Source organism: Pseudopipra pipra, chromosome 13 (assembly GCF_036250125.1).
Source record: "Pseudopipra pipra isolate bDixPip1 chromosome 13, bDixPip1.hap1, whole genome shotgun sequence".
Classification (NCBI taxonomy): domain Eukaryota; kingdom Metazoa; phylum Chordata; class Aves; order Passeriformes; family Pipridae; genus Pseudopipra; species Pseudopipra pipra.
In genome coordinates this window covers 12504523-12530823 of record NC_087561.1, presented here as the reverse complement: position 1 = coordinate 12530823, position 26301 = coordinate 12504523, and the positions used below count along the sequence as shown (strand labels likewise).

Sequence of the window (26301 nt, the reverse complement as noted above, 5' to 3'; positions counted from 1 at the left end):
GCTGAGGACCACAGGGCTGTGCCCATGGGTGGGTCCACAGGGGCTATGTGGGCAACAACAGCCCTTTTCCAGGTGGGAGAGAAGTGGTCTTGGGGACACATCTCTCCAGCAGGGAGGGAGGAGACCCTTGTCAGTGAGTTCTGCCTCTAGGGATGTGCTGGTGTCCCATGCATGGTGCCTGCAGCGTGGTAAAGCCTGTGCACAAGCTGCCCATGCCAGGCATCCTAGTGCAGTTCCCAAAGGCCATGCTGTTTCCCCATGCACCTCTGGATTTTTCTGTGGAAAGAGATACAAGGTGAACCAGCACTGATCAGAGGTAAACCTCCCTTCCTCTGGGATTATTCCCTTCCCTTGAAGCTGAGAACTGAATTAAACCCACTTGAATCACCCTGACAAAGGACCTCTGCCCAGTATCACCTTTCCCTGGAATGCCACCTCCCTTTGCCTGTGCCTCAGTGCCAGTGCCCACCCTGGGCATGGGGCAGGTGTCTCCCAGGGAACTGTCTGCCTCTGGGGTGTCCCAGGCTGTCCATGCTCAGGGGACATCCCACAAGCTTGTTTGAGGAGGGCAACACACAGTCTCCGTCACTATCAGCAGTGCCTGTTGCTGCAGTCTCTATTTTAACATGATTAATATAAACACCAGGACACTAAGCAGTTCTTTTTATAATCCTAACCTGGCTCAGCAGAAAACATTAGCATAAAGCCCACCACTACCTTTAGATGAGTTTTATACATATTTTAGGTAATTTTTGCAGTCAATTTTATGCTGTCCTAGAGCAGGAGGAGCATTTCTGCTGCCTGTGATCCATCTCAGCCTGGCTCATGTGAAAACATCTGGCCAAGAGCAATGTGGGTGCACTGCTGTGCGTGTTCACCTCCCTCATGGACTCCTACTACTGGGTTGATGGTGGGTGCTGGTGTCTGAGGCACCAGTGCCTGCTGGGCTTCCCTTGCCCACAGTGCTGTGTGGCAGCTGTGGGCAATGTTGGTGGCATAGTGGCCCGGGGTATGTGTGAGCCAGTCCCCAGCTCATCCACACCAGCCTCTGCATTTGGGATTTGGGGACTTACACCACCTCAGCAGTGCCAGTGCATTCAGGAATACAGTCATGGACCATTAAAAGGGCTTTTTATTTCTTTATTACCATGTTTTCATTGTGTTCTCTTAACTTTTGCCTTCCAAGAGCAGAGGTTATTTCATTTAGAAATGTTTATTAAACTGCAGTGATTTCTCAAAAACATGGAGATTGCTATGGGTCTCTCTTCAACTAACCAGTCCATCCCCCAGCACAGTGTAGCCTCCCCAGCACAGCATAACACTCCTTCGGGTTAGGTGAGCTTCGTGTTTTGCTTTATCCACTTCACATACTTGGAGACCCTGGTGTAGATGCCATATTTGCCTGGCTTGGCACATTCCTCACCCCAACTGGTGATCCCTGTGAGAAACCAGGTGCCCTCGATCTCAGTGGTGTAGGGCCCTCCGCTGTCCCCCTCGCAGGTGTCCCTGCCTCCAGATGGGTAACCTGCACAGAACATGTTCTGCAGGATGGTGGTGGAGGTGCTCTTGAGGCAGGTCGGCCGGTCAACAAAGGGCACCTTGACGACCTGGAGGGTGGTGGCCGGCCGGCCGCGGTAGTGCAGGCGGCCCCAGCCGCTCACCGTCCCCGTGCCCTGCTTCAGCAGGACATTGGTGAACTCCCGGCTGCCGAGGCAGATGGGGGTGACGTAGCTGTTGAAAACGAGGGGCTCGTCCAGCTCCAGGAGGGCAATGTCGTTGTGGTACTCGTTGATCGAGGCGTCGTACGTGGGGTGGGGAAGGGCTTTCACCACTTTACGCCGCTGCTCTGTGTGGTCATCCTCTCGAGTGTTGTGTTCACCTGCAGAGACAAGTGTGACTTGGGCTTGATCCCTCCATGGCCGGACCGGTGATCATGCCCTGGAGAGGCCATGCCAATGCAATTCCAGCCCAGCCAAGTGGCTGCAAAGAGCTGAGCCCTCGGATTGCTGGGAGACTGGTACTGGCCAGGCTACTTGCTCCTTGTCAAAGGGTGCTGGAGGTTTCCTCACAGCAGTGCCTTCTCTGTCCCTGCAGCTGGCAGAACCTGAACCCACTGGTGTGACACCAGGCACACATCGTCCAATCATGTGCCAAAGATCCAGATGTTTTGCCAGAGTTAGTAGCAATGTGGCTGTTTTGGGGATTTAGCACCCTCAAAGAGGGGATGTTGTTCTTGTATCAAAGGGAACAAAGCCCTTTGATGAAAAATCTTGGTTTAAAATAGATAATTTATTAGGAAAAGAAACCCGACCTTCCCTTTTCTAAAACCACACAGCCACGGGGCAGAATGGGGTGCAGGAGGCTACAAAATGCCACATCCTGGTGCTCACAGGTGCCACAGTTTCCACCGCCCGCCCGAGGCTCAGCTGCTCGCAATCATTGCCGGCAGCTTCAGGTTCCTGTGATTGAGTTGCGGCAGCCTGTTACCTCCCCTCCCGGTTTGTGTAACAGGTAGAGGGAAAGGAAAATGTTCCGTGGTCTCAGGTCGGCGAATGGGCAGATCTGGGTCTGCCTGTAGCTGTATCCCTTCTCCCGCCCGCGTGCTGCCTGTGCTGAAAGCTGGAGAGCAGGATGACTTTTCCCGATTGCTTTCTCGCAGCCCCGGAGGCGCAGGGTGCGTTTAACCCCTGCTGCGGGGCTTCTACACGGTCTGCTGTGATCTCCGGAATATACCGTCTCCTCTGAACAATATCTGCAGCACCGCTGGCCCTGTCCGTGTCCTGTGCCTGCTGCGGCTGCCTGCGAGGAGCAGCACGGAGCCTGCGAGAGAGGTGAGGTGGATTTCCGCGGTCACGCTAATGCTGGCGAAGGTGGGAGGGGTGGCTGGTGCTGTCGATGTGCCGATGTGCTCTGGGAGGGGTTTTTTTGCGGCAGAGTGTGAATGTCAGCTCCTTTGCAGGCTGTGTTTGTACAGTGTAAATGCAAGACAGATGTGGGGGAGACTTTCAGATGGTTTTTCTTACATTACAGCTGCTTGCTACTGCTGGGGACCTAAAAATGTGTTTCAGGGATTGAAGTGGAGAGGCAAAGAAGTACAGGGGAGGGAAATGCCTCTCCCACCTCCTGCTATAGATTTTTGGGCCTCCTAAGATGTTATATACAAAGCACAAATGGATGTGAAGAACTCTGATGTTGCCCGTGCTGTGTATGTGGTGCAGGCACAAATTCAATAGTCCCTGGAGCCCTGCATAACCATATTTTGCTTTCTTGACTTGTTGTCTGGCCAAAATTCTGCCCTGGAAACCCAGCAATGCCGCAGAGTGGTGTGAAGGGAGAGCAAGGGAACTTGGCTGATAACACATCCTAAATGGAGGGAGTGTGTGATGTTCAGGAGAGAGCCTGAAAGGAGAGGCAGTTTGCATGCATGTGCAGCAAACACAAAACTTCTGTCGAGGTGGAAATGTGCTTTTTAGGGGGAAACTGTTTTTGCGTTGGGCATTTTATGCTTTTCCACATTAAGAGGTGCAAGGCTGGACTTTGTGCTCAGCTTTCCAGCAAAAACTGCCTGGAAATAGATAGCAAAAAATGCTGTGTGCAAGCTGTGAGCCTCATCCTGCCAGGACCTGGCAGTAGTGCCCAGCCCCATGGCAGTAAGCCTCCAGAGTCCAGCCAGGCACACTCAGGAGCTTCACCTTGTTAGCATGGAAGATGAAGATGCAGCTGGAGCCGTTTTGATGAGCTCATTTGTGGAGGTATTAAACTCAGTGTGTCAAGACTGAGATAAAATGTTATTTTTGTCACTACTACATTTCATAGTGCTTCAACAGAAAGCATGGATCTTCCATGCCTCCTCTCAGTACTGCTGGTAGCAATTACTAACCATGTCACTGTTCCCCTCCTGTACCTATTGGTGTAACCTATGTAGATATTTATACAGGGAAGAAACAAATAGTTTGGGGAAGCTGATTCTGCCGCAGCTATGAAATGTGGCACCTTCATGCTCACCAAGGCCCCATGCTGAGTTATCAGCAGGCTTCCTAGCAGGAGGTCTGGCACAGTTGGGTGCCACCAGTCAGGGGGAAACACCATTTTTCAAGCAGATACACATTTGTCTTTTTAAGTAGCAGCATAACCTGTTGTGCAGCCTCGCTACAGGGCCTGTGTCTAACTCCCCAGAGATCCTGCTGTACAAGCACACTTTCCCACATGCCAGCCCGGTTTCTCTACCTCAGTGCATAAATTCTATTTACTTTTAAAAAGTTAGGAGCAAAAGTAGTCATCTTTTCCTTTCAAGGAGGTAGTCAGGTGACTGATGCTCCTCTTGAAGCAGCCACACAAATCCTGAGAGTTCTCTGAGAGTTGTGTGAAAATGTAGTGTGATCTCCAAGATCAGAACTCTCCAGTGAGGCCTGTGTGGCCAGTAGAGATAAACATCCACCACACCAGCTCACGAGGCAGAATTTTAACTGAAGTCCGTAGGGCTTTAAAGCATCCTGGATGTCTGGCTCAGGTGAGCTTGCCTGCGGTCAGGTTGAACTGTGTCTACAATATGGTCCAGCAGCTCTGTGGCTTTGGGACCAAGGCCAGACCCAGCTCACTGCTCCCACCAGAGGTGGTGGTACTTGCAGGGACCAGGCTGATGAAATGCTGCAACCTGCAACTGGGGCCCTTGTGCCCTATAGCAACTTGTGCCACGCTGCTGCCCACCAGGATGGTGTGGATCAGTGTTCTGTGCAATGCCTTGGCCTGGCCTGTGCAAGTCCTGTCTCATGTCCCTCCCCTGCTCTCTGTCCCAATGCTGCCTGAGGTGCTCACCTGCCACAGCAGAGATGTCAAGGCCTTTCTCCAGGCAGTGTGCTGCTGTCACCACCCATTTCTCGTTGATGATGGATGCGCCACAGAAGCCCTCACCATTACTGTCCAGCAGGAGAACCTGTGGAAGCAGGAGGATATCACACCCATGCGTTTGTGTAAACCTGAACTAGCAAAAGGTGTCCCTGCCCATGGCAGGGGGTTAGAACTAGATGATCTTTAAGATCCTTCCAATCCAAACCATTCTATGATTCTATGATCTGCTGAAACTGATGGAGCTAAAAACTGAGCTGTGTTGTTCCTTGCAAAGCTCCCCTTCCTCAGTCTTCAGCCTAATTTTGGTAAATTCATGGACTACTGGACAATTTGTTGCTGTAGCTCAAAACCAAATCCTTTGTGCCCCACCAGGTAAAGCTCTTGTGGCTTTTTTGCCAGGGTAGACCCCCATCCAGGCAACTTTTTTTGCTGTGACATAAAACCATGTACAGAAAGAAACTGTGTTCCTGTTAAACTTGAGACCTAGTGCTATTCTAACCTCAGAGATGGGCTTTGGGTATTTAAAAGTAAGATGATCCTGCCTTCAGAAAGAAATAAGTTAGCAGAGCGACTGCTAGGGTTACAGGAGGGTTGCAGAAATAGCTGGTACCTGCCAAGGCACCTCGCCTTTCATGCTGTCTGTCCCGCCGACAACCCGGGTGCCCTCCTTAATTATCGGTGTGATTTTTGTGGTGGCAGCAGTGCTGGTTTCTGTGATGTTGTCGAGCACCTCGTCTTGAGCATCCTCATGGTCATCGCCGGTTATGTTCCAATTCTCAAAGGTGTTCATGGATCGGGTGAGCTTGCTCTTTGCTTCGGGAGCCGTGATCTTCCCACAGGGATACGGCACTGCAAGCAAAACAGTCACAGTTAGGACTGGCTGTGTCATCCTGAGAGTTACAGCAACTGAAGGAGCAGGTGAGAAGGCAAACGCTGCCTCATCTCAGCACCCTGTTTTGGACTGACATGGGAGACACATGTCAGTGGGCTGACCCTGTGCAAACATGCCTGTGCCTTTGAGCTGCAGTGCGGGTAATATGTAAAAGTAGCAAAAGCATAAATTGTTTCTGGGCTTTAGAAATGACATCTGAACAGTTTTAAAAATGAAAAAAGCTTGTTTGTTGAGAATGCACGCCTGACAGGCTGGGGCAGCTGTGCCTTCTTTTGGTGGGATACTGTGGTGCATACCTGGGAGGCTCATGTCGGGCAGCTGGGCACTTGGCTGGCATTTCTATGGCAAGTGACTCCAGAACAATAAATGTCCAGCTGGGAGAGGACAGGAAATAAGATCTGCCAATTGTACAGATAATCCTGCTTGGCACCAAGGTGAGGAAAACATTAATAAACTCTTTCTATGGTTGTAGACTTTCTCTGTTAATGAAGAGCTCATCTGCAGGCTTGTTTCAGACGAGTTCTTTCCCTTTCTCTCCTATGCAGTGTGTGCTGAATTCCTGCTGATAGTGGCAGTCAAAATAGTAAATAGCATCAGGCATTGTCTTTCATCTGAAAAGCTTTTGACAGCACTGAGCAAACAAACATTAGTGTAAAATCAGATGTGAGTGTGGCCTATGGAGATTTCATCCTTTATTGGTAAACAGCCTGCTTTAGGAACAGGACTTAAATAAGTGTTGAGTGATGGCAAGTGCTACCCCTGAGGTTAGGCCAGGAAATGAAGGTTTCAGAGCCAACAAAAGCTAAGCTTTTGCAGGAAGGGCAGTTACCCAACCTGAAAGATGATCTTATTGCTAACAGTAAACCTTTCTGGTCCAGTGAAAGTGATACAGCATGTTGGGCAACACAGGCCTGAGATCTTAATTATCTCTGTTAACAGGACTCCCAGCCTAAGATACTTCCTACACTGATTCCTGAAAGCCAGCACTTCCAAGAGCTCAGAGTTCCTGGCTATAGCTGTCAGATCTTAGCAAACTATCTCACCCATGTAGGTACCTGCATGCAAGCTCAGATGTGCAAACCTGTTACGCTCAGGTGTTAGAAATATGATAGCATCAAATATTAAATTGACTTTAGATGACAAAATATTTGTCTGCAAAGTCTCCTCTCTCCTCTGCCAGATGTGTTTCTGAGATGTTCATGCCCAATTAACTTGCTGTGTTGTAGTGGGTTGGGTCTGCACATGTCTGTGTAGTTAGTTATTGTAACAGCTCAGGAGCAAGGTAAAGCTGGGGAATATAGCAAGAACCAGCTATTCTTTAGGCCTTTATGAAGCTTCAGCCTCAAGCAATGCATTTCCCTTCCACCCCACTTGATACCACAGCTAAACCACCTTGTTTGACTAGTTGTTATTGAGGGTCTCTGGGTGCAAATACACACTGTTGGGAGGACAGACCACAACAAAGCTTTACTTGTATCCACCCAACTCAGATAATTTTAACTGGGTGATGACCAGCCATGAAATGGCCTATCAGAAGGATTTGCAGTTAGAAAGATCATATTTTGTTCTGAAAAAGTCCAAGGCATCCTCAACGTAGAAGTAACCAAACAGTAGCTCCTATTGGAAGAACATGGGAGTGAGCTCTGGCTGAATGGATGCTGGTATAGCTGAACATCACTTTTCTGCCTCCAGAAAACTACTGATCCATATCTAGAAATATAATGTGGCTGCAGGTGGGAGAGTAGTTTGTGCGAGCAGCCACCTAAGACAAACATTTGCATTATGAACAAATTCCTGGACAACTACCCTCCTTCTCCACCCACATAGGCTACAAAAAAGATGTTTAAATTGAATCCTCTGAGCCTGACCCCACATCTGCCTTTGGGAAAGTGCAGGGTCAGGTCAGGCTGTTTACAATTGCTAAGCAGGAAAACAAGTCTGGTTTCCAACAGGATATTGCATTTCTATGAGATTCATGTATCTAAATCCAGGGCAAGACCTTGAAAACTTTAACCCAAATCTCTTAAAAATAGTTTAAGAGTTAACCTGTAGGTTCACAGGACTTTCCATCTTCATGAAGTCTATAGCCAGCAGCGCAGGAACACACAACCTTCTGTGGTGGGTCATGACTGCAAAAGTGCTTGCAGCCTCCATTTTTAATAGCACAAGTGAAGTCTGAAAGAAATTAAAATGAAACTGTGAGAGTTTTTTCCAAATACAACTGGTCAGACGTTTGTCTGTAAGGAGATCATCCTTCCAAATCACATCCCTGCTCATAATGAAGGAGCATCAGGCAACTCTTCAAGAAGGCAGGTTGAGGAGCCTATACAAGGCCCCCAGAGTCCTGGCACAGTCTCCTGCCTCCAACAACTGCGTGCTCTCTGAAATTTGGCAGCCTGACCCTGAAGGACTCCTGCAAATATTTGGTTACAAGCCACGTGATTTCCCTGCTGTTGTTCTGCTTTCCTCCCCCTGTGCTTACAGCAATCCAGTCCCAGTGTGGATGCTTGCAGAGAACACCATGTGTCAGATGGGAGCAAACCCTGAACCCAAGCAGGGCTTTGTCCTGGGATTATCACTGGGCTCTGAGTTGAAGTCTCCAACAAAGCCTTATGTTCTTCCTGACATACCAATAAATCGTGGCAGCCTGACGTGGGAGACCTATTTCAGCTGGATGTTTGATGAAACATGTCCCAGCCTGAGGCAGAGCAAGATTCCCATGACTTGCACCTGCCTTTTCCCACTCCACCTCTCACTCCTCTGTGGAGGGAACACCATCTCTTGGAGGTGCGAAACCACTAATCCGCAGAGGCCCTTGCAATTCTCAGTGAGTTTTCAAATAACTTCACAGCAGATTAACTCCACTCCTACTTCCTCAAGGACACCTCCCTTCCTGTAGCCATTTTAATGCCATCATTTACTATTTTTACAGAGCTCCTCTTCACGCCTCACTTCTAGCTCTATTTTTGCTCCTGTCTCACTTCCACAAGAAATCTGCAATGAGACTATTTAAATTTGATGCAGCTTTGAAATGCTCTTTTTAACGTACACTCCTCTCTTGCCAGAGCAGAATCACAACTAGAAAGAGAATCTTTTATTAGTGCAGTGAGTCTAGCACATTATGCAAGTTGCACAGCCCCTGATTATATTATAAATATAAGAGCTGAATATCCCTCTTGCTTAAATTATCAGCTGTTTGGTTTTCATAAACTCCTCAACCCATCAGGAAAATATTTGCCTTTTGTTTGCCTTCAGAATCAAGGTTGCTGCTGATAATTATAATTATGAATTCAGTGGAGTGCTGTGGAGAGGAGGTTGAGATAATCCTGTCCCGCTCAGCACCTGCTGTCCATCCTGGCAGGAGAAATGGAGAGGGGGAGTGGGAGAATGGGGACCCCATTAGGGTCAGTGGAAAACTCTTGCTTTCAGTGGGTGAGAATGCTGTCCCTGAACACTGACAGCCCCAGAAAGGCTTGTGCTGGGAAGATAAAGGAAGGTCTGTCTGTCAACATTTGCGCTGGCAGCCACAGCTGAACAAAAGACCTTGAGCCTGAGTCTCCATTGAACCCTGCATAAGAGCAGGTGCTCAGAAGAGGTGGACCTGGGACGTGACCAAGGGCTGGAGAGGACAGAAATATCTGCTCCTGTATCCCCAAGCACGTCCCCCTGCAATCCCATTGCCAGCAGGCTCAATTTATGCTTTTCTGCAGTGCCCAAAGCAAAATGTGTCTGAAACACTCCCCAGTAGGATGAAACTCTGCGCCCGCTTTGATCCCATGGGATTTCAAGGAGAGCAGAACAGTCACTGGATGAGCCCCCAGTACATACCTATCTCACAGTTTCTGCCTTCATACCCAGCTGGGCACCAGCATACATAGGAATTTATTCCATCCTTGCACACGGCTCCATTTTTGCATGGGTTGGGGTCACACTGATCTCCATCTTGGAGAGAAGACAGGAGAGTTAACAAATATGAGTGTCCACCATGGCTCATGCCAGTCATGTGCTGGAGCCTTGCTCTATGCAAGCCTCCTACTAAAGATGAGCAAGACATTGCATTGCTTCCTTCTTTGTAATGAAAAATAAGTCAGATCCTGGCACCCAAGTGTGCTGACAATGTCAGCGCTGGGGTAACATCATTGGCTCTTTACCCAGAGTCCTAACTGTGTACCCTGTCCTATGTGGGTCAGTTCTGCTCCTTTCCGTAGAACCCCTCTTCAGTCACCCTCATGCAACATCTCAACAGGACCTCGTGTCTTGGCCAGGTTAGACAGACAAATTTAGAAGGCTTGCTTCCTCAAGAGTGGTTAGAGTATCTTAATCTGGATTATTTTAACAGTACTGTCTGTTCTGTGAAAGTTTGGATCCGTCCATTTGGGTTTGGAGACCTCTCTGTGCATTAGGATTGAGAACCTTCATCATTGCTCTTTCTTTCTCAGTCTTGTACTATTAATTGGTCGAGATTTTCCCTTCCATGTCAGAGCTTTTATTTTCACAGTTGCCTACAGCTGATAAGCTGAAACTTTAACAAAAATACTCACTATTGTAAAACTGGTGATCTAACACTGTGAAAGAGTAAATCAGTGATATTAAATGGCAGGGAATACCCTTTGAAATGCTTATGCCAAGACACAGAGGAAGGGGAAGGCCTTGCTGAGTTTTGTGTCCTGCCAGTAAGTGTGGCAGTTCATGGTGCTTTCAGGAATGGGTTGGAATGTAAAACTGCAAACAGGAACAAAATGGTTTTGTCTTGTCTAAGTTATGGTGTTGGGGGTTGCACATAACGTGAGGATTGCAGTTGTTGCTCCCTGGTGAAGGCAACTGGGGCTTAGGTGTTGTCCAAGGGATGAGCTCCTGTGGGCTACACATGTTGGGAATAGCAGCTTGTAAACTGTACAGTAAATCAGGCACTTTAGATGATAGAGGAATATATGGCATTCCTTACTTTTTATGAGCTAATTTGTGGCAGGGAAACAAACTTAGTGTTGAATTTCATCAGCTGTTTTTTCAGAGGACAATCCTACAATGCAAATGTAACTTTTTTATTTTATAGTCTGGACTGAATAATCTGAATTATTTAAGGCTTTTTAGTGAGATGTTCTGGGCACTTCGCCAATCTACGAAGCAGTTCATTTATTGAAATGTCCTTAAAATTAGTTTCAGATGTTGTAGTGGGCATTGAAATCTTTTTGTTAAGGGACTGAGGAGTCCTTGGAGGTGGAGACTGAAAAGGAAAAAGAAAACAGTGAAGAAAGGGTTTGGGAGCAATGGTGTGAATTGCAAACAGCTGTTCTCTATGATCATGTCGAGGCTCCACTTTAATATGGCATTTCTAGGGATTCACGCTGTGCTTTCATGAGGCTGGGCCTTATCTGGAGGTCTCTGCTTGAGAACAGAGCATTTGCTGTTTGCTGAAGGGGTGTTAATTATTGCTGTGGTATTTTACTCTATAACAGCTGAAAGCAGAAGCCCAGACCTGGGCTCAACGGATCCCGTGGTCTGTGTGAACTGGTTTTGTTCCATGAGGTTTTGGAAATCTGTTCCAAAAAGCCTATCTGAACAAAGTAAATGCTAAGACTTTTTTTTTTTTTTTTTTGTGGCTTGCCATTTCTATACCACCAGGACAGACCCAGGCTGTTGGTGGCTGCAGAATTTAGGGTGCATGGCTCTGAGACATAACAGTTGCTGGATGCTGGAATACATATGTTACAATAACATCTTCTATTTATGCACTGAGAGATGAGTATTAATCATTTGAACAGGAAGAAAGCAGCTCTTACCAACGTATGTTTTCCAAAACTCCATCTGCAAAGGGAAGAAAAAAAAAAGAAAAGAAGTTTCCTTTGTTTTCTAATTTCTGGGCACTGTCTGGCTGAAGTAGTACAGGGATGACTCCAAAACTGAAGGAAAAGACTTGCAGGGAAACCACCCTCCATAATCCCAGTGGTGACCCACAAAGCCTTTAAAGCAGTTCCCCAGCCCAAGAGATGGATCACGAATGAGAATCAGCCATGCCAGATGCTGCTCTCGGCCCTGCAGGTTTTCCCCTTGCTGTTCATTCCTCTTCCCCCTCTGGGACTCACCTGAAGGGCTTGCAGAGGTGTGGGCAGGGGGGAACAAGGTGTTACCATTTTGCAGCAGTGACACTCACCGTTTTCTCTTGGTTTTCAAATACTTCTCGGGCTTCTTCAAAGCTGCATTTTTCTTCAATACATTCTCTCTCGAGGTTCCCAGGAATAAACTCTTCTAGTCTGTTTGAGTTGGCTCGTTTTTGCCTCTGCAGAACCGAGCTTGCCTCTTTGTTCTCGATGAAGACTGCGATTTGAACAGAAATAGGTGCTGGAGAGCAGCACGTGTGGTACAGCTGGGATGGACTGTCAGGGTTTTGTTCTATCAGAAAGCAAGCCCTTTTCAGGCATCCACCTTCCTCTTGCCCCATGGCCAAGGACATTTCCTGAGTGTTATCATCTACCTGATGTTTCTTTGGTGCCCAACTTAAGTGCAATCCAAAGCATCAAATCTGGAGAATCAAGTGTCAAAATAGTCAATAGACAGAAATGACTGATGGCAAGACAGTGATTGGGAGCCCTGAAGTTTGATGGTTAAAATACCCCAAAGCAGAGGGTGTAGCTCCTATTACAGATGCACAGACTGGAATAAGCTGTTTGAGAGGGGAAAATAGTAGGCTTTTTCATGCTGCTACTTGGTGAGGTCTTGTTTGGACACAGAAATTGTCCTGCTTTAGCTGCCTCTGCCTGTTTTGGCTGTGAAAGGCCATTTGCCTCTGCAAGCAGCTGCAGCCCTTGGAAGGGACGGGCCATTTACTTCTCTCCCTGCTCCTCCTCCTTGCCCATGCGCCTGGGTCCCACCATTTCCTGCTGACAGAAAGGGTGGCATGAGCCTTCCTCACCCCCTGGGCTTTGTCATGTCAACAAGGGTGCGTGCATCCTTCAGTGGGCTGGCCAAGCTCCTGGGCCATGCGTCCCATCAGCAGAGACAACAGCAGCTGCCATCCTGTGGCAGCCTCCTGCCAGAGTCTGCTTCTGACTCCCTTAACAGAGAACCCCATCTCTGCTGAGGACTCTTATTACCCCATCCCACTGCTTTAAAACACATTGTTCACCCGAAGGAGCTCCCCACTTTGCTTCCCCAGCTTCTCCTCTCTCTCCACCCTCCCTTAGCACTTGCAGCGTGTCCCTTTTTGTCACCAGATGGCACAGTAGAGCAGCTCTTGGAGCTGCTGGTGGCCACTCGGGACACGGGCCCTCCTGAGGGCTCTGTGCTGGTAGGGTGTTGGGCACCTGTTGGACTGATCCCTCTGAGGGCTAAAGAGAGCATAAGCTCAGCCAGGTGGGCATACAGGAGAGTGAGGAGTGAGTACCAGCCACTTGTCCCATCTCATTGCTAACTCCTGCACCCGATGCAGAGCAGACCCCAACCTCACAAAGCCTTCAGGTCATCAGCTTTGTTGAGCTCTCATGAGCCCCAGGCAGGTTGGTCTGATTGACACCATTCCGCTGACAGTGTAACAAGCCCTTTCACTGTCAGATCTTTCTGCAAGATACTGAACTAACAGCTTTTAATCATTGTACAGCAAGGTTGCACCTCTGCTTTCCTCATGCCAGTGTGGTTTTGGTTAAAATGAAAAGCACTGACCTCTGATGAAGCCAGGCTTGTTTTAAACACTGCTGGTCCCTTCCCAGCTTCAGGGTTGTGGTTTACATGTGGGACAGGAATGTACACCCAGGTTGGCCTCCCCAGCTGTGTGGCTGCACATCCTGGCTGGGGGAGACCTGCCCCCTTCTCCTCTTGGCATGGGCTTCACCCTCCAGCTTGACCCCAAGCTGGGCTGGAAAGGCTCAGGTGAGAATGATGGAGCAGCCTTCTTTGGTTTTGTCACCCTGTTGGGCTCCCCACATGCTCAGTGCCCAGGGAACATGGTGTGGGCACAGCTGCACATTGCCCTGCATGGAGTGAGGCAGCTGTGTCAGACATGCTCCTTCTTCTCTTCCCAGTGGGATATGCCAAGCACCTGCTGTAATTAACCCATTTAATGGAGGGAACTCATTTTAATGAATGAAGTTTTACCTTCCCTCATATCCCTCTAGGTTTTCTCCATTGCTTACTCATCCCACATGCTGCTTTACAATCAAAACTTGATTTGGACTGAAGGTTGCAGGCCCTGTGGGGTGACAGGAATGGCACTCACCTGTCTGGAAACCATCCTCACACTAAGAATACACTCACACATGATTTACCAGCTTCTGAACCAGTATCTGATAGGGTGAGATGGGTCTCTGGGCCAAGTGTTGGGGGGGGCACACCTGTCCTGCCAGCTGAGTACTGTATTTTATAGTGGGTACACCTGAGTGGGTGGTGGTACCAATATGAGGTTCTGCTCACTTTTCACTGCTTAGCAAACATTTTGGAAAGAGCCTTTTTTTAACCTGCTACTAGCAATGCTTTAATGAAAGAAGAAAGACCGGCCTTGCAGCAAACAAGAACTCACGCTGGATGTGAACCAGACTCTGCTGGAACTGTTGCTGCTACAGATAAATCAAGCAACAGCCTGCATTACTATGTGTGATTGCCCACATCCATCAACTGCTCTATCTTGTCTACAGTTTTGGCTGCATCTTACAGTCTTTGTTAAATTCACGCTGGGCTTAGCTTTAAACAATCCTTGCAGTGGCAAATCCAATGACTGTTTTATGGATGTGAGCACTTGTTTGTACTCCAGGACAAAGTGATGGCGCACAAAGATGTGTGGATGTTACTCCATGAGCAACTCTCTCCCCTTTTTAGCTTCTGTGTGTGTGTGTGTGCATTCTAAAATGGCTGAATCAAGCTCTGAAAGCTTAAAAGCTGCAAAAAAAAGCTAAGAAAAATTCCATTCTTAAAATTAATCCCTGTGACACGGTCTGTGTAAAATCAGCATAAAAACTATTATTTCATTCCCAAGAAAAGAACCAGAGCTTTAAGGAGGAGCTATGAAATGCAGCAATCCCTCTGAGCTGTCCTCTCTTATAAGACTGCACAAGCTGTCCCACTGTCAAGTGACAAACTGTCTCTTTGCCAGTGTCTGTAACACCCAGTACCCAAAAGTGAAGGATTTTCTAGGTTTTAAATGGACTCACCTGTACTTTCATCACCAAGACAAGCTGCCAGAAGACAAATGAAGAGTACGAGGGGGATATTTGCCATCTTCTTCCCACCGCCCAAACCTCTCGCTGACAACTTGTTCGTGTGGTGGAGCTCAGTCAATAGTTCCAAAGTGCAAGTGCCTGTTTATTGACTCTGGGTAACCCTTTAATTTAAGGTCCCCAGATGTGCCATTGCTGAAGCTTGAAATGACAGCTTGGGTGCTATTGGAGGGGGCACGTCCACGTGCAAGAAACAAGCCAGGTTTTTGCAGTCCTTGGGCTCGTCTTCTGCTGTGTGGGATATTACTGCCATGTTTGGGGGTTGAGTATAGCTCAAGAATAAATTAATTGAGCTTCAGAGAACCTCTTTAAGGCACTGAATTTCCCATTCCTACCCAGGGGATGTTGACCATTTGAAAGTCAACAGTAGCATTTTCAAAGACTTCACCACAGTCCATGTTTCATCAAAAAGAGCAGGTGCAATTCCCTTGAAGATGACCCTGCAGATAATGTTCCCTCTCAGAGACCAGGCAGCCTTGGAGCAAGGCTGTGTCAGCCAGGATGGGTTACCTAATTAAAAACCTGGATGAAGTGAGGTGATTGGTCCATTATCCAGGTCTGCTGGGGCAAACCCTGGACACATATGGAATTTCCTAGGTCCTGTACCTGAGGCTGCAGGAAGGAACCTGCTACTCGGTGGCTCGGACACTGGCTGGTGTAGGGATGTGCTGAGAAGTGACACTCTGGAGCAGGGAGAGCAGGCAGGCTCCTGGCTGTAGAGAAGCCGCTGCCCAGGGCAGGTCTACAGGCTGCTCCTGATCCACACTGGCCAAAGAGTACACTCAAAGGAAGGGAAGATGAGGGAAATAGGAAAAATAGTAGGTTTTCATACAGAAAAGAAAGGGTGGGGGTTTGCATGAAACCATTCATATTTAGTGGAGGGTTACTTACAACTTTTAAACCCCATCTCTTCCCTTCTTCTGACTTTCCCTCAGTATGAAGACCTATTTCAAGGTAAAAGACCTATTTTGGGAAAACACTGATTATTGTAAAAAAAAATAAATAAATGAAACATAAACTTCTGGAAAAGCCAAAACTGTCCCCTGACCTCCCTCCTTTGGGGAGCTGTAAGGAATGTAAGACAAAATCATTCCTCCCACTCCAGGGAGTGCTTGTGGGCTTTCCATCAATGACCTGTTCCTCAAAACCTGCTTCCAAGTTTCTGCTTCTCCCCCCACTTCACCATGCACAGGGCAGAACTGGAATCCATCATTGTACCTGTGCACATTTGGGGCTTGCCCAGCTACCAAAAAGTCTTAGGCAGAGGTGTTTTAAAGCAGAACTCCATTTGTAATGTGCTGGTTATGCTATTGCCTTTTGGTATTGGCTTAGCTCTAGTACTAGGCTTGGGAAAAGCAGCAAGAACCTCAAGGCTCTGATGGCTTGTTAAAGCAGGGGAGCTGGAAGAGGGGATCTGGCAGGTTTCACTAGTTTCCAGCAAAGCAAGGTGGATATTCTGCTACTGCCAGTGCAAGGGTATCCAACAGTGTGTTTCATGGTGCTGTGAGTGTTCACAAGCAGGCAAACACCACCCAGAGAAGTGTCTTCCAGGCTGGAGAGCTATTAGTTTCTATGAGGTTACAATAACCTTTGGGTAGTTGTTAAAGTGTTTGCTTGAGCTTATGAACCATAAATTCTGTGCACTCAGTCCAAAAAATTAAGAATGTTCCTTCATGAAGAAAATGGGAGAGACATTTATGGTTGCATGGGTATTTGGAGTTACTTTTGTATACAACACAGACTGATCAGCTGCAGGTAAATAGAAGATTCTGAATGTGAGTTAAAGCCTTGTGAGATCCGTGTTGCCTAGGTGGAAAAAATCCTTTATCTTCCCTTTCTTGAGCAAACAAAAGGTCCTGAAACCTATAATTCATCTTGTTTCTTCTTGCTTCATTTGAAACAATCTTTATTCATCACTGACAGTAGCTTTTGTTATCAAATTTCCGTGGTAGATAAATGAGTTAGGATGAGGTAATGTGCTGTTGATGTAAATTGAATGCAAAGTGAAGAAGGTAATGATCATCTCTCATTTTCCATGCATAAGAAAATGCAAATGTGAGAAAATAAATTGAGTTAAAATGCTGAAACAATACATCTCCTATCAATAAAGAGGAGTGTGGAGAATGGTCTGCCATAACAAGGGATAATTAGAATCTCATTACCGTAAATATTTTACTTCAGAACATAGGTCAGTCAAATTATTTTAGGTTTATAGTGCATATTTCCCTTGTAATAGTATTTGCAACATTATTGCCAACTAATCTTCACAGAAAATGCCAACATCATTAGAATAAACATAGCTATTAATACAAATAATTTCTATTGTTTACTACTATTGCTGACAACTTCTGGGGCAGTAATTTGAAGGAAAAGTCCTTCTTTTTATTTATTTTGCACACAAAATCCACAGAATTGTGATCCCCATCATGGGCACTTTGGAGATGAAAGCTTTGCTGTTCAGCTGGATGACATCAATCAAATCTGCATATATTTTGACTTATAAAGAAGGTATTAAAAAAGAAGGGTACTTAAAAAAACACACCCAAATCATGTTCCTTCTTATTAAATAGGATTTCTGTAGCAATGAGCTGTTAGGAGATGTCTCTTTTCATTTGAGGTGTTAGGTTTAGGGCTTTTATTGAAAAATGTCCCTTTTTTTGTTCGAACAGAACCATCACACACATGTGGTTGCTGGGCCTGTGTTTGTGTCCAAGGCAGAATGAGCTGGCAGAGATGTAGGGCAGCATATTCCTGCCAGGGCCACCACCTCTGGCTTGGGGACTTGCTCCTCTTTCAGAGAAGATCCCTGATGCAAAGTGAAATGAAGTTTATGAGAAATCAGAACAAGAAATCTATTTCCATTTTAATCTGATAGATTTTTTTTTTAAAATGTGCTCTGGCTGCACTGATCAATAATGTTAAACAGTCTGATAGCTTGAGGATCATGTTAAAGGATTTTTCATAATCTCCCTTGTCTCCAAATGCACTCTTTTAAGTGAAAAATCCTCACTCAAAGCCCTTAGCAATTTATCCTTGCCCTCTACACAGCTGTGGTAAGTAATCTTTCCTTAACCAACAGCAAACAAGGCATTTCTGACAAAAAAAAAAAAAAAAAAAAAAAGCCAGGGAAAGTAATGCTTGATCTTTGTTTTCTTATTCTTTATTTGATCACTTCGAAGTCCCTGGCTTTTTCTGGAGCAGTGAGTGTGGGAAATTATCCAAATATAAAGGTAGCACAGGCATGGAGTCCTTTGCAGTGCCAAACATTCTGTTGTAGTGATTAACATGCTGGAGAAAGTACCAATTCTGCTAAAAGTCCTATAACCTCTATAGGTACTAAGGTGTATTTGTACATCAGTGGCATTAGTGACCTGCCCCAGGCGAGGATGTGCCCTCAGCTTTCCAGGATGCAGAAGCCTTGTTCCTGTGATGGTGGCTCTGGGCTGGTGGGGATGCAGGCACATGGAGATGCTGTTGGTGACTTCAGTTCTGTGCTGTGTGAGGAGTACTTAGGCCAAAGGAGGGGTCTGGCTTTGGTGATGTGAAATAGCAACGAGGACCAACTTTTCAGTGATGGCAGCAGACAGTTTGTACAGGAGCAGTGTCAGCTCTCCTGTCTCTGAAAGCCTCTCCTCTCATCCATCTCAGGGCTTTCAGTTCTGTGTTGGGCATTTTTTCTCTGTTTTTATGCTTCAATAGTTGTGCCAAGAAGCAGGCTCCCTTGCTGAATTCCCTCTAGACACATCCATGGCAGTTAGCACTTTAGCTCTGTCCCTCCCATTTTATTCCGTTTTTAATTAGACTCCAGAACAGGAGCACAGAGCAAACTCTGCTTTCATCTGGGAGATCCTGTGGCTGTGAAATATTTACGGGAAGTAAATAACTGTCAGAAAGTAAATAAGTCCCTGACTCTACATGAGTGTAAAGGTGCTTTGAAACAGTCTCATTCAAATAAAAGCTCCTCGCTTTGAGTGGCAGTAAGAAAACAGCAACACGGGCAAAAAATCCCCAATGTAGAAGATAAACACAGTTACTAATTCATGGAGCAGCACGTTTCACAGTAGCAGCTTTAGTATCTTTCTTTCCAGTTTGATTTAAATAGGCCAGATTAAAAGGAAATCTGGATTTGGTTTGGTCATCATCTTTTCAGACAGTGGAGTGCAAGCACGAGTAGACACTGCGTGCTGCTGAAGTCACTCTAAATTTAGAATTCACCATCTCCACTTCAAACTCTGGATAAAGCAGTGAAAAAGCTCAGAGGAGGCAGCAGCTCTTGCAGGTTTTGATGGGTCAGGTAGATTAACAAGCTCAAACATCAATGTATAGAGCAAGAACTAAATTAAATATAAGCTGCAAAGCTGGGTTGACACTGTGTATTGGCACGAGATGACACAACCCCTGTCAGGCCAGGCACGTGTGTGGGATGGAGGCTTGTCCTGCCCCAGGCTTGCATCCAGCTCAGCTTGTTTCCTTCTTCACTGACAGGAAAGGATTAATCTTGCCTTGCTCTGATGTGAGGAGGGAGGTGTCTCTCTCTTTCTCTCCTTTTCTGTTGAAAAGCAGGCTCAATTGACAGCTCACACTATAAGACAAACTTTATTTTTTGATATTAAAACTGGGGTGAAAGGAGTCTCAGCTAGCACATCCAAACCCACCACCATAGCCAAAGCCCTTCCACTTAACTCCACACAAATCTTAAAATAATAACATTCAGTGTTGTCCTTTTGACCATTTTTTTATGTCAACATTTGTGAGTATTCCCTTGTTCATTTTCTTTGCTTTAACCATCTGAATTTTCTATCTTCTACTTGTACAAGAGCATCCTTGTGTCCTATTCACTTTTACCAGCTCCTTTTCTTTCTACTGTTTTTATAATTTGCCCTTTAGGGACAAAACTCTCTGTGGTATCAACACTGATATCTGAGGGGAGGATATGCAGAGAAGACAGAGGGATATTTCTAATATGTGCATCCCTAATTGATTCCACTAGGCAGCTCCCCGAGTCACAGGCACTTTGAAGCAGTGGCACTTGAAATTTATCCTCTACTTAATAAATGTGATCTTAGAACACCCCTTCCAGCTGATTGACTTGAGAGGGAACTGGAGAAGATGAGAGCCCTCCTCATGACTCTTGGACCTGCTGCAAGAGGCAGTGATAGTTAAGATTCAGAGAAAGGGACTTCACAGTCTCCATTGTCTGCTCTCATCAACACATATGATGAATGAAACCACCACTCTGGCTCCAGGGGGAGACACTAATTTTTCTCCTGAAATCCCAGGCCCATCAGAGGTGTATGATAAGATGAATAGTTAAGAATGAATTGGCATTTCTAGTGAGTGTGACCTACTTGGGTTTTCTCTTCTATTCCCTGACCTAGTGCCCTGCAGTGCTTCTCCTGCTAACAGCATTCACTAATGGATGGTTGGATGCTCTGACTTGCCAGTTCTCACAAAGCCAACAGGGCTCTGCTATGAAGGTTAATTTGCAGCCAAATCCACCAGGAGAGGTAGCCAAACTCCTCGGCACAGCTTGGGCACTACTTTGAAAATTCAGGAAGGATGGCAGTTGAGAACCTAGGATTGCTTTAGAGGGGTGATTTTCACTGGTGTAAGGTGCAGTCACCTCCCAGATGGAGGAGGGAACCTGCTGACATAAAGATCTGTTGTGACTCTTTGCAGGTGAGTTTTCCACTTTTTGGTGCAATGCAGGCACAGAAGCTTGGGTTTATCTTCCTGAATTTAGTCTCCTAATTTGAATAGCCAAGTCGGGGACCACAGACTCTATAGCTGCAGGAAAGACACACTTCTGGAGGCTCAGAGACTCAGAGATGAGGCACTGGGGATATGGCTGGGCTTTCTCCTTCTGTTGACTCCATGGGAATTGTACACACCTACACTCTGAGTGCAATGGGAAAATGACACCTCAGTGTCCATTTCTGTTTCATGCTTATAAAGTCAGACCTGTGCTTCATTCAGAAGATATTGGGAGCCTTGACAGTAAGAGGATGGATGGACAAAAGGATGCAAGGGGCACATAAGGGCTTCAACCTGAGGTGATGGTACCGAGTGCAGTGGTGCTTCATCAGATTTGCACTGGCTGAACTTTTAGTTGAAATTGCAGATGCCCTGAAAGTTTTGCATTTAATCTAATACAAAGAATGCTGCTAAAGAGCAGCATTCCTGTCCTATCTGAGGAAATTCTCTGTCTTGGTCTGGCACTCTTTGCAATTAAGGTTATACAACTGTTTGAGCTGAAGCCTACTGTAAACTTCTTAAGAGAAATATCTCACATGGAAATACCACCAGTTAAAAGATGCAATGTCTAATATATGACACACTTTTGCTAAATTAGGCTTATCTCTGAAAAAATTCATGAGTTCTACAGCTCAGGCTTAGATCATAATTTGAAACCTCAGAGGATTATCTCAGAAATCACAAAAAGCATCTCCCAAGGGTTTTTGATGGGTGCCTCTTCACATCAGCTTTTTATCTTTAAACCTGTGTCAAACTCATGGAAACATGAAGAGTTTGTGATGTGTGCTTCTAAAAAGCATTACAGCTCTCAGCAATGAATCCTGATTTGACAGGTAAATGCTACATATGCTCTTCCTATAATCAATATAGACCCGAGTGTTTGTCTTCAAGGTGTTGAGTTTTCCAGCTAATGTTGCACCATGCAAGGAATATAGGATGGGAACACAATTCCCATCTTACTCAACACAATCTTGCTCAAGTTGTCCAAGAACCGATCTTGATCTTGCAGGTTTAGGGCCAAATTCTGCTAAATGGCACCTAAAATAGCAAGTTATCCCACTTTTCCACTACTCACTCCTTTTGAGGAGATCTGTCAGCTCCCTCTGTCCCCTCTTGGGGGGAGTGTTGCTGCAATCCCTCTCTTCTTTTCTTTCTCCCATATCTGATCCTATATAATTCTGATCTCCTGCATGTCTCTAAGGCTATCATAGTACTGTTCAAGTCAGCTTAGTCATAAGCAGTCCTTAATCACAAAAAATCTTTTCAGCATTAATATAATAGAAAAATTCAAACAATGCTTCTTGCTGTTACGGTTATTTGCACCAGTGCAAGGCCAGGAGACAAAACTGCTGTGTCAGCATGGGAATAAATAACCCCCTGGGGCTGGAGGTGAGCAAAACTGAACCTCAGGCCTCTGTATTCTCTGCTCCTGGTTTCAGATACTCCTGGGAGGTAAATCTGAGGAAAGAAGCTCAACGCTAGTAAATATGTTTGACCTATGCCCTGGCTGTGGGTAATTTACAACACACTTGAAAATCTGATCTGGGTTATGTCCAATTCACAGAAGTTTATTTCCAAGGCAGTTATTTACAGACTACCTTCCTGGGTCTTGGGTTCCGTGGGGAAGTGTCTGAACATCAGTTCTCTGAGCAATCCCCATAAAATTAAAATTTTCAATTTTAATGGTGAATAAACAGTTTAGGGGAAATGAAATATTATCCAACAAATCCTTCCTTTCACTTAAAGCTCTGAGACTTTAAATATTTATTAGCAGTGTCTCGACTCTGTAGTGATGTTAAAAGGCTCAGCCCCGTTCTAAGGAGGGAAACAATCCATTCGACTAAAAACAAAGAGAAAATGCCACTTCAGATTACAGTGTTTGGAAAAATGATTGGCACTTTTGTCTTCTATGTAGTACAGTTAGAATGGAGTTTGGGTTTTTTTCCTTCCTCGAACCTCCTTTGCCCTACAAATTTTTGTGGTTCTTTCTCATGGCTTGATCCTGTAGGAGCAATGCTGGTATTGCTCTGGGCAGATCCACCAAGTTGCTCCCCAAATTGAGTTCTTCATGTACTTCATGGTCTTCATTTCAGATGGGGGGCCCTTGGAGGCTTATTGTTCTATTTTAAATTCTGTTTTTCCCTTGCCTTAGCTATGTAGGAAACCACTTGTTGTAATCTCAGAGGACAATAACTTGAGAGGTTTTGGAAATCTGGAGAAACTTTATCTTGCCATGCGCTGATTGAACTACCTGTACTTTTTCTTAAAAAAAAAAAAGAGAAAGAAAAAGAGCTTAAAAACTTAAAAATAGTTCTCTACACAGTAGTGAGCAGAAGGAAGATGCGATTAATGAACAGGATTTCAAATTTCATTTTCATCAAATTGTCAGCTGCAAAAGAACCCCCCTGAATTGGTAGTGCAAATGGAGCTGCCATTGCTTTGCCTGGGGAGGTGGCTGATAGCTTCTGGGGAGAGGGGAATGGTGAAAACCTTCATTTAAAATGTGACTTCCCAAAGAAAATTATCTCGTGGTAGAAAATGGTCTTATTTGTAAGTTTCTGAGAAGTTCTGTTCTGTGAAAGTTGTGGGGTTAACCACGACTAGAAGGACCATGGCAGGTTGTTTTAGCAGTGAATGTTTTAGAAGTTATTCTTATGGGAAAGTCCTGCATTTTTGTGTGTGTGCCAGCACCTCATCAATATATACAAAATTCAGAGGAAATAAGGGCTTCACAGAGATCATCTGTACCAATGTACAGGGAGAGGAAACCTCTTCAACGAGAATTCACAGTGAAGAGGCAGGGGAGATGGAGGCACTGGAATGACAGTGCAATGAAATAGTTTCAGAGCCAGGACAGAGAGCCCTGGTTTTGTAGGGAGCTGATTCAGCTCCCTGACCCCTCTCTCAGTCTAACTCCCTTGTGATAAGAGCAGCAGTGGTTTTGGAGGGTCTGTACAGGACACAGTGTGTTCCTGTCATGCATTAAAGCTCCCCTATACTGAATTGCCAGTGAAATTCTCTGGGAGATGGAGCAATAAAAAGCTTGATAAAGGAAATATTATCCATTAAATGAGATAGGTCTTTCTCACAAGTGTGGAATTTATTTGCTTATCTATGAAAAATCTGGGTAATGCACCTTGTCTTCACCTGAGCCACTTAGCTTGTTTGCACAGTGTATGTTCAACCCTCCCTCTTAAGTCTGTTAGTTCAGCCTGTGAAGACACTCCCTCTGTCTTGCCATCTAAATGGCCTGGTCTCCTTCTCTCTGGTGCTAGAAGACACTAGATTCTTGGTAACTGAGCCCTCTGCTAAAAGGGCTGCTGCAGTCAGACTTCATGGCAAAAGATAAGGTGGCATCAAAATTGTTGATAGTGAAATAAAGGAAAACAAATTACTGTGCCTGAAATCAAATGAGTTTTAATTAATGCCTCTAATCTGTCTGTTGAAAGTTCTAAATGCCATTTGTGCCTTCACTGTTGCTCTAAACAGTGACAAACTCATCAGAAACAAATTGCAATGTGTGCCACTAAAGCTAAAACATACCAGAAGGGAAGTAAGTAATTCGGGAAAGAAGTACATTGTAGGGAAATCTGCTGTAGCCCTGAGGTTCATGCACTGCATCCCACCTCTGCAGGCTTTAAATATCAGTTACCCACACAGAAGTGGGATTTCTACTTGCTCCCAACTAGACAGTGTGAGAACTCCTGCAGTCACCATCCCCATATTCCCATCCCTGTCTCCCAGGAGTAGACCTCTCCCTGTGTGCTCCAGCATAGAAAGATCTGGTTGTGGATTTCTTTTGCATGTTGCTTCCTGTAAAACCACCACCACCGAGCAGTGATCCTGCCTGGGGTGAGGGAAGCTTTCTCTTTATCAAGAGAAGGAATTTAAGCCATCCAGAAGGTAATTTATTCAGAGTTAAATCTGAGTAACACCTTTTTTCCAGCACAGGTTCTGTAGAAGCCTAAGCAAGCTGAGCTGGCACAGGTCTTTATTTTTCTTGTCCATATCAGTTTTTCCCTCCGATTCTCTCTTAAAATCTACAAAACACATAACTGCTGAAAAGAGCAAATTTACTTTTTTCCAGTGTGTGCATAGCTTGCAGGTTGGAGATACTCTACAAGATTGAGACAAGATCTTGTTGGGTATTTTGTTGTTGTTTTGTGGGTTTTTTTAAATTTGAATTTTATATCCTGCAGGAGGAAGGGAACAGTTATTTAAGAGCAGATAAAGCAGTAAAAAATAAATATGGGCTAGAATTTAGAGGCAAGTTCTCACTTGAGAGTAAAAGAAGAGTTTAGGAACTGCCCAGTAGCAGTGGGAATGGGGGAGCAGATGGAGGAAAAGTGGTTTAAAAAGGCACTTAAAAGCAAAACATGATAAAAGCAACTGGATGGAACAGTAGACAACCTGGGACTGGGCTGGGAGGGGGCAAAGCTGTGTCTGTGATCACAAAGTGCAAGGTTTATGCAGGCAACTGCTCTGTGGTCATTAAGGGAAGTGTTTCTTGTGTGGAAAGACCCATTGCCAGTTGTAGAGATGGTCCAAGTCCCTGAAAGTGGCATGTAAAATGAAGTAGAGAATGGGAACACATCTCTGATTTTGCAGTCAGCCCCAGAGCACCTCAGTCTTTTACTTTTGATCTTTTGAGGAGCGGATTGCATGTCTTTGAGGCCTTTGGTCCTTGGCTGTAGAAATAGAAGCTCAGTGAGCTAAGCTGATTGCTGTTTCACCTCTAGGAGTAGAAACAGCAGCACATTCTGATAAAAGATTTATTCTAGCAGGAGTCTTCCTTGAGCACTTTCTCAACCACCTGAAGATATGTAAATGTTCAGTAGAATCTGACCTACATGATTAACATTAATTATATCTCATTGTTGATTAATTATTCCTTATAAAAGGAAACTTTGAACTAAAACAAGCTCTTCTGAAAAATAGGCCTGTGCAGCACCATAAGGAGACATAGTTTCTCTCCATTGTTTTTACCATCCTGCAAATTTGATTCATCGTCATTCTACTGATGCTTGAATGTGTGAATAATCTGTCAGGAGCCTCAAACGTTTCTCTCTTTTACATTACATAGAATATGGCAGATCTCTGTAATCTTCTATGGCCTCTGTGGTATATTTAACAGCAGAAAACAACCAGTGTTTTGAAATAAAAATGAATTTGGGTTTGCATTAAGATGCAGAGGGAAGGAGTTATTTTTGTTGCTGTTTTCTTTTTCTGTCCTTTTTTTTTTTACCTGCTCCAAATAGAGATTCTTTTAAGTCTTTGGTGTTTATGCTTCAAGCTAATGCAAATACAACAGTGACTAAACCTGTTGGATTTTGAATGTATGGAGAGCATCACGAATTTTATGGATTGTTGATGTTATCTGAAAGAAATCTCAAAGAATTAGACTGAATAGTGAATTATAGGAGGAAAACTTTCCTTCATTCCTACTTGGGTTAAGGAATCTGTTTGAGAATAGATAATATCCTATTATCTATTTAAAGGAGATCAATGTAGTATATTTGGGGTGAATTTACAAGTTTAGTTGATGAAAATATGTGGGTTGATACAATAGAATATACACAGACTTCTGCAAGACATATAATTTGG

The 26301-nt window shown here is 45.2% G+C and overlaps 2 protein-coding genes across 2 annotated transcripts in view; one reads left to right on the top strand and one right to left on the bottom strand.

The window, feature by feature from the left end:
* Window positions 1-1126: 1126 nt before the first annotated feature.
* Window positions 1127-15017, bottom strand: F9 (coagulation factor IX). Its single transcript, XM_064670070.1, has 8 exons — window positions 14878-15017; window positions 11892-12055; window positions 11521-11545; window positions 9569-9682; window positions 7787-7915; window positions 5459-5697; window positions 4816-4933; window positions 1127-1879 (listed from the first exon to the last, which is right to left on the bottom strand). Exons 1-8 carry the CDS (start codon window positions 14942-14944, stop codon window positions 1332-1334), a joined length of 1404 nt encoding a protein of 467 aa, XP_064526140.1. The 5' UTR covers window positions 14945-15017; the 3' UTR covers window positions 1127-1331.
* Window positions 2641-26301, top strand: part of FGF13 (fibroblast growth factor 13) — a 313357-nt gene continuing 289696 nt past the window's right edge. Inside the window, exon 1 of the mRNA XM_064670076.1 lies at window positions 2641-2831. The gene's annotated coding sequence lies outside the window, so the exon portion shown is untranslated. The remainder of the gene's footprint in view (window positions 2832-26301) is intronic.

What these genes read in the sequence shown, in the direction of transcription:
- F9 (XM_064670070.1), bottom strand. Translation starts at nt 14,944, where the DNA reads ATGGCAAATATCCCCCTCGTACTCTTCATTTGTCTTCTGGCAGCTTGT. An exon ending in AAAGTCCTGTGAACCTACAG is followed by an intron (nt 5,698 to 7,786) that starts GTTAACTCTTAA and finishes TTTTGCTTGCAG; the next exon opens with TGCCGTATCCCTGTGGGAAG. An exon ending in AAGGCGAGGTGCCTTGGCAG is followed by an intron (nt 4,934 to 5,458) that starts GTACCAGCTATT and finishes CTGCTTCCACAG; the next exon opens with GTTCTCCTGCTGGACAGTAA.